The sequence below is a fragment of the Manis pentadactyla genome, chromosome X (genome assembly GCF_030020395.1).
Source record: "Manis pentadactyla isolate mManPen7 chromosome X, mManPen7.hap1, whole genome shotgun sequence".
NCBI lineage: Eukaryota > Metazoa > Chordata > Mammalia > Pholidota > Manidae > Manis > Manis pentadactyla.
The window spans coordinates 68,020,119-68,032,966 of NC_080038.1; the positions used below are offsets into that span (position 1 = coordinate 68,020,119).

General features: G+C 38.6%; 1 protein-coding gene across 1 annotated transcript in view; it reads left to right on the forward strand.

Moving 5' to 3' along the window:
- UPRT (uracil phosphoribosyltransferase homolog) overlaps window positions 1-12,283 on the forward strand; it is a 33,971-nt gene extending 21,688 nt beyond the window's left edge. Inside the window, exons 5-7 of the mRNA XM_036902712.2 lie at window positions 8,163-8,324; window positions 8,985-9,083; window positions 11,061-12,283. Coding sequence (XP_036758607.2) covers window positions 8,163-8,324; window positions 8,985-9,083; window positions 11,061-11,167 — 368 coding nt within the window. The 3' untranslated portion in view covers window positions 11,168-12,283. The remainder of the gene's footprint in view (window positions 1-8,162; window positions 8,325-8,984; window positions 9,084-11,060) is intronic.
- Window positions 12,284-12,848: the final 565 nt, after the last annotated feature.

The following is a 12,848-nucleotide window of genomic DNA, read 5'->3' on the forward strand; positions in this document are numbered from 1 at the left end:
CTCATGATGTCTCGGAATCATGGCCTGTGTATTGCTGAGTTTGGCTAATTTTAACTGCAGAGCATCTTCCTTAGTGGCCTGTTCCCATGAGCAAGCCAGCTTTTAAAGAGATTCAGGGAGGGTGGGAGGATTAGGAGGATGTGATGATGCTATCTTGGGGAAAACAGGGCAACTTGAAGACTGACAGAATATGGCACAAATTCAGGCCTAGAGAACTTTGAATACCTGACTAGAGAAAATATTTGTTCTGGTTTTAAAATTTATTTTGTAGGGAACAATCCTACCCTGTCAGGAGCTGGACTGAAGGACTTGTTCAATATTTTTAGTTTTATATTTGATGAGTATGTACCCATGGAGGCGAACCACTTAACTGTCATTAACTCTAGGTATTTCCAACTGCTGGGCTTATAAATGTATTTGTGTTTGAGTCCAACTTGATTACCCTTCTAAACCAAACCTTTGTGGAGAAAAGTCACTTGCCTCTAATTAGAACCTGTATCTGTTACATGGGATGATTATTTCCATTCAGCAACTTATAATTAATTAATTAATTTTTCACACAAGATCCAAACTACAGTGGAAGCTCCACTTGTACTGGAAACAGGTGGATTTTTTTTAACATAAACATTCCCTTTTCCCTCTACCTGTAGTTCTGTTTGTGAATAATTGAATACCTCACATTAAGTAGGAGTTTAAGCTCTCTTTTTTTTTTTTTTGTAGATAATTATTTTTTATTGAAGGGTAGTTGACACACAGTATTATATTACATTAGTTTCAGGTGTACAACATAGTGATTCAACATTTATATACATGACAATTCTAGGTACCAGCTATCACCATACCAAGCCGTTACAATATCTTGACTATATTCCGTATGCTATACATTACATCCCGGTTACTTATTTATTTTACCATTGGAAGTGTGTACTTTTTTTTTTGTGAGGGCATCTCTCATATTTATTGATCAAATGGTTGTTAACAACAATAAAATTCTGTATAGGGGAGTCAGTGCTCAATGCACAATCATTAATCCACCCCAAGCCTAATCTTCGTCAGTCTCCAATCATCTGAGGCATAACGAACAAGTTCTTACATGGAGAACAAATTCTTACGTAGTGAATAAGTTACATAGTGAACAGTACAAGGGCAGTCATCACAGAAAATTTCAGTTTAGCTCACGCATTATGAACTATAAACAGTTCAAATATGAATACTCATTTGATTTTTATACTTGATTTATATGTGGATACCACATTTCTCTCTTTATTATTATTTTTAATAAAATGCTGAAGTGGTAGGTAGATACAAGATAAAGGTAGAAAACATAGTTTAGTGTTGTAAGAGAGCAAATGTAGATGATCAGGTGTGTGCCTCTAGACTATGTGTTAATCCAAGCTAGACAAGGGCAATAAAACATCCACGTATGCAGAAGATTTCTCTCAGAACAGGGTGGGTGAGGTTCTAAGCCTCACCTCTGTTGATCCCCAATTTCTCACCTGATGACCGCCCTGCGACTGTGCCTGTCTTAGGTTGTTCCTCCCTTGAGGAATCTTACCCGTCTCTGGCTAACCAGTCATCTTCCGGGGCCATACAGGGAAATGTAAAGTTGGTAAGTGAGAGAGAAGCCTTATTGTTTGAAATGGTTAGCTTTTTATTTCTTTGCATATTTATGCCATGTAGCTTCTATGCCCAGTATTTGTCTTGAGGTATCTTTACCACTTGGAAGAATTATGGTACTCGGTAAATTTGATATGAGGCACGAATTCTATTTAAGGGTTGTAATTAGGAAGGAAGAAGAAAAGCTATAGAAGTAGCAGGCGGCAGAAAACGTGGGAAGATTGATTATTTCTTTGACATATCTTCTTGTAGAGTAACTTCAGCATGTATAGGTTTTAAGCTACTACTTAAATTGCGCACACACATTAACATAATAGGAGTATAGTTACATAATCAAAGCATATCTGTAATTACCAGCCATCTCCAGTGAAACCAAGAAAACCAGTTAGGCACCTTAGGCATTTGTGAAAACTTCTCTATGATATGGTGGATATTGTCCAATGGAACTTGAACAGTCTGAGAGAAATCAGATAAATTAAAACAACCCATTCCTGGGGGCTGTTCACATCCCATATGTTCTTTTAACAGTAAATAGTCTGTGGTTGTAAGATTTTGGAGTGCTACAATTTGCACTTCTCCTAATTTTTGGTTGAGTTCCAACAGTATAGATCCAATCAAATTTGTTGTTTTACTGTATGCACAGGCCAGCTTAGATATCTCCTTCATACCCATGGCAAGTCCAGGAACTGGTGGGATGAGGGCATCTACAGCTGTAGCAGTGCGTGGATCTTTGTTTGGGTTTTTTGATGATCATCTTCTGGCATGAGTCTTCCAGAGAGTGCTGATGTTGGAAGTTCTTTTTCATATCGTATCTTAGTTCATTTTCGGGGTAGCCCAATTAGGCTTTGATCCTCTGTATAAACACAAACAGACCCTTTGTCTACACTTTTATATGCCCTTTATACCCTTGTGTAGAACTCATTGGAGGTTACCACAGATGAACTGCCCGTTTTTTTTTGTTTTTTTTTTTTTGGTATCACTAATCTACACTTACATGACGAATATTATGTTTACTAGGCTCTCCCCTATACCAGGTTCCCCCTATAAACCCCTTTACAGTCACTGTCCATCAGTATAGCAAAATGTTGTAGAATCACTACTTGCCTTCTCTGTGTTGTACAGCCCTCCCTTTTCTCCTACCCCCCCATGCATGTTAATCTTAATACCCCCCTACTTCTCCCCCCCTTATCCCTCCCTACCCACCCATCCTCCCCAGTCCCTTTCCCTTTGGTACCTGTTAGTCCATTCTTGAGTTCTGTGATTCTGCTGCTGTTTTGTTCCTTCAGTTTTTCCTTTGTTCTTATATTCCACAGATGAGTGAAATCATTTGGTGTTTCTCTTTCTCCGCTTGGCTTGTTTCACTGAGCATAATACCCTCCAGCTCCATCCATGTTGCTGCAAATGGTTGGATTTGCCCTTTTCTTATGGCTGAGTAGTATTCCATTGTGTATATGTACCACATCTTCTTTATCCATTCATCTATCGATGGACATTTAGGTTGCTTCCAATTCTTGGCTATTGTAAATAGTGCTGCGATAAACATAGGGGTGCACTGATCTTTCTCATACTTGATTGCTGCATTCTTAGGGTAAATTCCTAGGAGTGCAATTCCTGGGTCAAATGGTAAGTCTATTTTGAGCATTTTGATGTACCTCCATACTGCTTTCCACAATGGTTGAACTAACTTACATTCCCACCATCAGTGTAGGAGGGTTCCCCTTTCTCCACAGCCTCGCCAACATTTGTTGTTCTCTGTCTTTTGGATGGCAGCCGTCCTTACTAGTGTGAGGTGATACCTCATTGTAGTTTTAATTTGCATTTCTCTGATAATTAGCGATATGGAGCATCTTTTCATGTGTCTGTTGGCCATCTGTATTTCTTTTTTGGAGAACCGTCTGTTCAGTTCCTCTGCCCATTTTTTAATTGGGTTATTTGTTTTTTGTTTGTTGCGGCGTGTGAGCTCTTTATATATTCTGGACGTCAAGCCTTTATCGGATGTGTCATTTTCAAATATATTCTCCCATACTGTAGGGTTCCTTTTTGTTCTATTGATGGTGTCTTTTGCTGTACAGAAGCTTTTCAGCTTAATATAGTCCCACTTACTCATTTTTGTTGTTGTTTTCCTTGCCCGGGGAGATATGTTCAAGAAGAGGTCACTCATGTTTATGTCTAAGAGGTTTTTGCCTATGTTTTCTTCCAAGAGTTTAATGGTTTCATGACTTACATTCAGGTCTTTGATCATTTTGAGTTTACTTTTGTATATGGGGTTAGAGAATGGTCCAGTTTCATTCTCCTACATGTAGCTGTCCAGTTTTGCCAGCACCATCTGTTGAAGAGACTGTCATTTCGCCATTGTATGTACATGGCTCCTTTATCAAATATTAATTGACCATATATGTCTGGGTTAATGTCTGGATTCTCTAGTCTGTTCCATTGGTCTGTGGCTCTGTTCTTGTGCCAGTACCAAATTGTCTTGATTACTATAGCTTTATAGTAGACCTTGAAGTTGGGGAGTGAGATCCCCCCTACTTTATTCTTCTTTCTCAGGATTGCTTTGGCTATTCGGGGTCTTTGGTGTTTCCATAAGAATTTTTGAATTATTTGTCAGAGTTCATTGAAGAATGTTGCTGGTAGTATCATAGGGATTGCATCAAATCTGCATATTGTTTGGGCAGGATGGCCATTTTGACGATATTAATTCTTCCTAGCCACGAGCATGGGATGAGTTTCCATCTGTTAGTGTCCCCTTTAATTTCTCTTAAGAGTGACTTGTCGTTTTCAGAGTATAAGTCTTTCATTTTTTGGTTAGGTTTATTCCTAGGTATTTTTTTTTTTGATGCAATTGTGAATGGAGTTGTTTTCCTGATTTCTCTTTCTGTTGGTTCATTGTTAGTGTATAGGAAAGCCACAGATTTCTGTGTGTTGATTTTGTATCCTGCAACATTGCTGTATTCCGATATCAGTTCTAGTAGATTTGGGGTGGAGTCTTTAGGATTTTTTATGTACAGTATCATGTCATCTGCAAATAGTGACAGTTTAACTTCTTCTTTACCAATCTGGATTCCTTGTATTTCTTTGTTTTGTTTGATTGCCGTGGCTAGGACCTCCAGTACTATGTTAAATAACAGTGGAGAGAGTGGGCATCCCTGTCTAGTTCCCGATCTCGGAAGAAATGCTTTCAGCTTCTCGCTGTTCAATATAATGTTGGCTGTGGGTTTATCATAGATGGCCTTCATTATGTTGAGGTACTTGCCCTATGTACTTATTGCCATTGCAGGCTTTAAACTCGTGGTTACCAAAGGTTCAAGGTTAGCCTCTTTAGTATCTTACTGCTTAACTTAGCTCGCTTATTGAGCTGTTACGTACACTGTCTGGAGATTCTTTTCTTCTCTCCCTTCTTATTCCTCCTCCTCGATTCTTCATATGTTGGGTGTTTTTTGCTGTGCTCTTTCTAAGAGTGCTCCCATCTAGAGCATTCCCTGTAAGATGTTCTGTAGAGGTGGTTTGTGGGAAGCAAATTCCCTCAGCTTTTGTTTGTCTGGGAATTGTTTAATCCCACCGTCATATTTGAATGATAGTCGTGCTGGATACAGTATCCTTGGTTCAAGGCCCTTTTGTTTCATTGTATTAAATATATCATGCCATTCTCTTCTGGCCTGTAGGGTTTCTGTCGAGAAGTCTGATGTTAGCCTGATGGGTTTTCCTTTATAGGTGACCTTTTTCTCTCTAGCTTCCTTTAAAACTCTTTCCTTGTCCTTGATCTTTGCCATTTTAATTATTATGTGTCTTGGTGTTGTCCTCCTTGGATCCTTTCTGTTGGGGGTTCTGTGTATTTCCGTGGTCTGTTCGATTATTTCCTCCGCCAGTTTGGGGAAGTTTTCAGCAATTATTTCTTCTAAGATACTTTCCATCTCTTTTCCTCTCTCTTCTTCTTCTGGAACCCCTATAATATGGATATTGTTCCTTATGGATTGTTCACACAGTTCTCTCAATATTGTTTCATTCCTGGAGATCCTTTTGTCTCTCTCTCTCTATGTCAGCTTCTATGCGTTCCTGTTCTCTGGTTTCAATTCCATCAATGGCCTCTTGCATCCTATCCATTCTGCTTATAAACCCTTCCAGAGTTTGTTTCATTTCTGTGATCTCCTTTCTGGCATCTGTGATCTCCCTCTGGATTTCATCCCATTTCTCTTGCGTATCTCTCTGCATCTCTGTCAGCATGTTTATGATTCTTCTTTTGAATTATTTTTCAGGAAGACTGGTTAGTTCTGTCTCCTTCTCTCGTGTTGTCTCTGTGATCTTTGTCTGCCTGTAGCTTTGCCTTTTCATGGTAATAGGAATAATTTGCAGAGCTGGGACGAGTGACGGCTGGAAGAACTTCCCTTCTTGTTGGTTTATGGCCCTCCTTGCCTGGGAGAACAGCGACCTCTAATGTCTTGTGCTGGCAGCTGCATGCAGACAGGGCTTCTGCTTCCTGCCCGGCCGCTGTGGAGTTTATCTCTGCTGTTGCTGTGGGCGTGGCCTGGCTCAGGCAGCTGCTCCAAAGTGGTGGAGTCGCGTTGGAGGGGGAGCGGCTGGGAGGCTATTTATCTCCATAAGGGGCCTCCCTGCTCTCTGCAGCCCAGGGGTTAGGGTGCCCAGAGATCCCTGGATTCCCTACCTCTGGATTAAGTGTCCCGCCCTTCCCCTTTAATACTTCCAAAAAGCACCCGCCAGAACAAAACAACGACCACCAAAAAAAAAAAAAAAGAAAAAAAAATTTTAATCTAAAAAAATATTTTTTTAATTAAAAAAAAAAAGGTGCCAGCCTCAGGCATCTGCTCACCGGTCTTGCTGCCCTGTTTCCCTAGTATTGGGTTCCCTATCCCTTTACGACTTCCAAAAAGCGCTCGCCAAAATAAAACAAAACAAAAAAAAATGGTCTCTCGCTTTTCTCGTGTCCTGCAGCGCCAGGCCACCGGTGTCCGCTCACTGTTCTTGCTGCCCTGTTTCCCTAGTATTGGGGTCCCTCTCCCTTTAAGACTTCCAGAAAGCGCTCGCCAAAACAAAACAGCAAAAAAAAATTGTTCGCTCGCTTTTCTTATGTCCTCCGGCGCCCGGCCTCCGGTGCCCGCTCACTGTTCTTGATGCCCTGTTTTCCTTGTGTCCAGGGCCCCCTGCACACGTACTGTGTCCGCACTCTGGCCCGGATGGCTGGGGCTGGGTGTTCAGCAGTCCTGGGCTCCATCTCCCTCCCGCTCTGCCTATTCTTCTCACGCCGGGAGTTGGGGGATGGGCGCTCGGCTCCCGCCGGGCCGGGGCTTGTATCTTACCCCCTCGCAAGGTGCTGGGTTCTCTCAGGTGCGGATGTGGTCTGGATATTGTCCTGTGTCCTCTGGTCTTTATTCTAGGAAGGGTTGTCTTTGTTATATTTTCATAGATATATGTGGTTTTGGCAGGAGATTTCCACTGCTCTACTCACGCCACCATCTCCCGCCCCCTTTAAGCTCTCTTTTTTAAAGAAGGTAGTTCTTAAGCAATGATGGAATTTTCAGTGTTGTTCATCCTTTTAAAACTATTGAAGACAATGGAGATGTGCTATTTTAAGGCACAGTTTCTTCTGTTTCAGTCCAGCTCCTGCCCCAAAGACAGAAGCATGGTCCTCGAACACCTTGTGTATATCAGATGACTTTGGGGTTGTTCATAGATGGGGTTGTTTTTTAAACTTAATAACTGTTTTTTGATTTTCATATGTATTAGAAAAATTTTATTTTTACACTAGTAATATAAATTCCCCTCTTAAATGTAGGTGAAAGAGTTAATTTAAAGAAAAATGTTAAGTAAATAACAGTACAGGTAGATTCTGACGTGGACTAAAATCTTGCAGATGGTGTAAGGTGACCTTGGTAAACGCTTCCTTAAAGGAATTCAGACTCAGAAACAGCTCTCTGTTCAGAAACCAAGGAGATAGTGTTGGTGTTGGTTGTGGTTCTTTGGGGAAAAAGGGAATATTACTTTTACACTGTTTGCCAACAAAATTTTGCTGTTGGAGTCATTGCTGAGGCTAAATGGTATCTTGTGATGTCACCTTGATCTAAAAGGGTCTGTCTGTAGCCCCCATTCTTCAATCTTTTATTTTTTTTCACGTGAAAGTAGCAAGTGTAGGTGGTTTAAAGTCTTCCTTAAAATAATAGGAGCTGTTATTATTAAAAATATAATTATTTCCTAAAAATAGTAATAATGGAAAAGTTCAGGGAACAGCTCAATGAAAACCTTTATTTCCTGTAATCATGAAAGCATGACAGTTCTAAAACTTGCAAGCCAGCAATAAATTAGCTTATCCTAATTTAATTGACCAGCCCTTAACCTAATTTTATTGACCTCCACTAGGTTTAAAATATGAGCATATCAGAAGAAAAAGCTGTTAGCTTGAGAAGAACTGATCCCATCTTGATAGCACCCTTTTTGTATTAATAGCAGTCACAAACTCTGCTTTGGTCTATTTTTGGACTTTCATTTTATCTCCCAGTAACCCTTTTTCCCTTTTTCAAATTTCCTTCTTCAAGGTGAGGCAATGGAACAAGGTTTACGAGACTGCTGTCGATCCATACGAATCGGAAAGATCCTGATTCAGAGTGATGAGGAGACACAAAGAGCCAAAGTATATTATGCCAAGTTCCCCCCAGACATTTACAGGAGAAAAGTACTTCTGATGTATCCAATTCTCAGTAAGTGCCTCGAGTTTAATTTGTAACCTTTTGTTAGGTCTTAAATTCAGTTTAGTGCCTCCCTTCTAGGTATGCTTATATAAAGGCAAAAACCATTTGTAAATGTGTTTTTGTCAGTTGGAGTTAGAGTTGCCCTGGGCAATTCACTGGGGAAGTTATATTGTGTAATAAGAGAATATACATCAGTGAAACTTTAACTCCAAAGAGCTTGTCTTAAAATGTACACATTAATGCAAAGGATCTAATGAGGCAAAATATATAGAATGCAGAAAATATAATGAAATATATCTCTTCTCAGCCAATGAGTAGAGCACTGAGTTTCTCAAGGATTTATCTTCTCTGGAGATAATAATTTTTTCTCCTATTCTATTCTGTGTCCTAAGCTTGCTCAGATCATACATGGCATGGTCTCCTGGGATTGGGGGTGGAGGGTGGGTATTAAATTGATATCTCAGATACCGAATTAATTTAGGGTTTGCTGTGCATTTGAACACTGAAAAGTGTATAACCATTATTGAAAAGACCATCATCAGTAAAGATGAAGCACCTTTAACTTAAGCTTTGCCTTGTGGTGTCTTATGTTAGATTACTAAACTGCCTTTACCTCAAATAAACTTCAAAGACATTTTGATGTTAATGTTCATTGTCATTTGGTTTCAGGCACTGGAAATACTGTAATTGAAGCTGTAAAGGTTCTTATAGAACATGGAGTTCAACCCAGTGTTATTATCCTACTCAGTCTGTTCTCCACTCCTCATGGTGAGTTTAGCATGAGGCAGTAATGGGCTCCGGGTGGTCATGGGATGTAAGTGTGCATCTGTCCAGCCTCTCATCTTGAGGAAGAGTTCATTTGCTTCAATATTAAATCTGAATCTAATTTTGGTAGTTGTAACTTGTGTTTGTCATTTGTAAGCTTTAATAATAATATTTTACAACATTCTAACGTTCAAATTCAAGTGGAAAGGTATGAACTAACCCTGTTGAAGGAGACAGTGATGCTTTCTTGGTGGCCCTCTTTGAGTTAGAGCCTGCAAATGGCTGGAAGGTCTCTGCCTGGTTCCCACCTGAGTCTGAGAACTGCTCCCAGATAGCAAGAAACTCAAGGTTCTACCTAGCCCTCTGGTCTTACTGAAGTAAACTTTGCAGTGTGAAACAAAGAGTAGTTTTTAAAGTTACACTGCTACTCAAAGAGCATGATGAGAGAACTGTGTATTCTCCATTTCCTGAGAGAGTAAGCCTAATTTAAAACCCTAGTTATTTTTGCCATACAGTCTAGGACAATTGTGAAAGTATCCTAAGAAAATAATCATAGATACTTGTAGAAATTTAGCTTTTAGGATATTCATTGTAGAGTTATATTTAGTGTAAGAAAAAAATTGAAAGTATATAAAGGACTTCTAATAAGGAAATGGTTAATAAATATATACTCATGTTTTTGAAAAATATGACATCAAAAAGTCTACATGGTAAATGTAAAAGAGCATAATAAATAACAGCATTAGAATAGTATAAAATGTTATCACCAAGTTTAGAGATGACTACTACAAATTATGACTATGGTGACTACTAAAATCAGACTCAGATTTAATATGGAACCTAATAAATCTTTTCCTCAGCATGAGATGCTAGACAGATGCACAGTACTATTTGAATTTTCATTTAAAAATGCACAAACACTATTAATAGTGGTTAACTTCCAGTGGTAGTATCCTAAGTGATTCATTTTATTTTTTAAGTTTTTTGGGTATTTTCCAAATGTTCTACCATGGGTTTGTGTTTGTTTCATAATTGAAAAGAAAGAGAAATATGTGGCTTCTAGTTAGGGCATTTCATCATTTTCAAAGGTTCCAAGTCTCACCCAGCCCTTAAGAGACTACAAGTACCCAGTTGGGAGGGTTGCATTCAGTAGGCCATTGATTGTTTTGCCGTTTTATAATACAAAATTACTTGTGGTTCAGATGCTGATGGTGACACAGGGTGATTTGCTTGGTCATCCACTTATATATAGCAGAGATTGCATTGTAAACATTGAGATAGCCAAATAATTATTGGGTTTTCTGCCTTTAGGAATAGAAAAGTAACCCAAACCATGTTAGTTCTAATAGTGTGCATTAGAACAGTATACTACTCTTTGACATTAAAGATTAAAAAACCTTATTCTGTGGCAGCCTTACTATGGCTTTCTAGTTTGATGGGGTCCTAGCTAGTCCCTTTCCCTGTTGCCTCCGCACCCACCCAAAGCTAGAATCATAACTTCTAAAAAGCTAGCTTGCTCTGACATACCAAGAAAATCTTTGCACTCATTTCACAGCATCCCAGCTCAGAAACCATCCATTTTATGTATGATCTTGTTTCCAGAAATGACCATATTCTTCCCAGCTGGTATGGGAAGAATGAAGACAAAAAACAAAAAACAAAAAAAAAACAAAGACTCTTCTTCAGGGGGAAAGTTACTATAACTGCATATATTTTTCAAATCTTGGATATAACACAATTTGATTCTAAAAATTTATTAATGAGTGGGCAGGGGCATAGTCTGACTACTAACAAAGCTTTTCAGATTTTAGACATTATAAAAACTAAGAGATTAGCCGAGTCTGGCTAGGTATCCAAAGGTTATTGCTTTCTGTCTTCGGTCAATACTACACCTAGTGATTGACTGTAAAATTTCTGAATTTCAGCAAATATTACGAAAAAACCCTGCCGTAACAACGATTTTCCTTTTATTTTTTGAAGGTGCCAAATCAATCATTCAAGAATTTCCAGAGATCACAATTTTAACTACTGAAGTTCATTCTGTTGCACCTACACATTTTGGACAGGAATACTTTGGAACAGACTAAGTTACTGATGTAAATTTAATTACTTTACTACAGTTATATTTTGAGTTTCTACCTGTCTTACTAATTTACTTGAGGAATGGCAGAGAAAATTGTAGCAGAGTAATTGTTAAAGGTGGCTTGGTGATTTTGGGAAGTGGGTATAGTAAAAAGGAAATATTTGAGGTTTATTTGTTTTATTTGGTTATTTCTTGACTGTTGGCACCAAATTCAACAATGAAGCACACACAAGTTCTTAGAAAATATTTTAATGTTCCTATGCAAATTCCTGATCCCTGAGTGCATTGAAACTGTTCCCTAATTTATGAGCCACTCAGTTTGGAGGTTGTTTGCAGCCACAAATAAAACCCAAATCAGAGTCACTTCCTTGGCTCACTGCATTTTGTATTTTGTTTTGTTTGCTTTTAGTTCTAGGGAGATTTCATGTATGTGCTTATTGTCACCTTCCTCTTCTCTTTACTTCCCAGTACTATACATGCTGATTACTTGGAGAGGATGAAAAAAGAATGCCTCCTGAACTTTCACATTTCCATTAATATCCTCATTCATTGGACATATCTAGGGTACATGATTAGCCCTTCAGTCAAGCCACTATGTTCTTCATGGCTCATTTCCTATCCTGTGCATTGCTGGTAGGTGCCTTGCCACATTTAATGCAGTGAAGATGGTGGGGCATTTCCAGCAACTGGAACTATAATATGAATTTGCATAGATTGAACTTGGGTTGTCTCATCACTGCCAAGGAGGACTAAGTACTTTTAATGACCTCAATGCCCTAGAAAGGAATTGGTGTTGGTTTTTCTGAGGTATGGGTGGAAAGGACAGTTTCTTGCTGGGTTTTATGGTCAGTAACTAAATTAAAATGTCTCATTTTTAATTTGGATATTTCCACTAGAGGCCTTTGATTTGAAAATTAGTTACTTTGCATGTTTATCAACTGTAAACATACTAAAATGAGAAAAAGTACCATGACATTTAAAAAATTTCTATGATTTATGTTTTCATATTTAGGCTTCTGAAAGGAAGAGAAACCATTGTAGAAGTCAGTATTTGTGTTCTGAAACTTGTTTGTAAAACCATTATCTCATTTTACATTGATATTAAAGCATTTTAACAGTGGTTGCTGGCTGATTACTTGATTAATTATACTCTCATAGCCCCACAGGTAGCAGTTGTGGGCCTCTGTTCAAAAAACAAAACAAGAAAGAAAAGAGCAGAAGGCAGTGTCTTAGAAAGAACCAAAGATGATGAAAGTTAGCAAAGATTGGGAGAGAGGAAGGAAAGCTGGCATAGAATGGACTACATTTTCCTTGGAGCCAAGGACTACTAACACTTTTTTTCACTAATATTTTTTTCCTTTATTTTTGAAGACTGCCATAATGAACTGAGATTAATCAGCAGGTTATCCATATTAAAATTCTGTATGGCAAATGCTCTTTTATGTTCTTACTGAAATTCTCACGTATACTTGTCAGTTAAGTATTTTGATATAGTATGGGTTTTATTTATTTTTGATTAGCAGTAGCTATAACTGAATCTTATTAAAGCCCAAATCTTTATCTCCCTGTCCCAGGAAAGATGTGAGCCAGCAAATTTAGATAGAGACTGGATCTGCTTTAGATTGATGCATTGAATTCATTGGAAAGCTTATGTCTACCACTATAGGAATCAGTGCTTCTGAGTT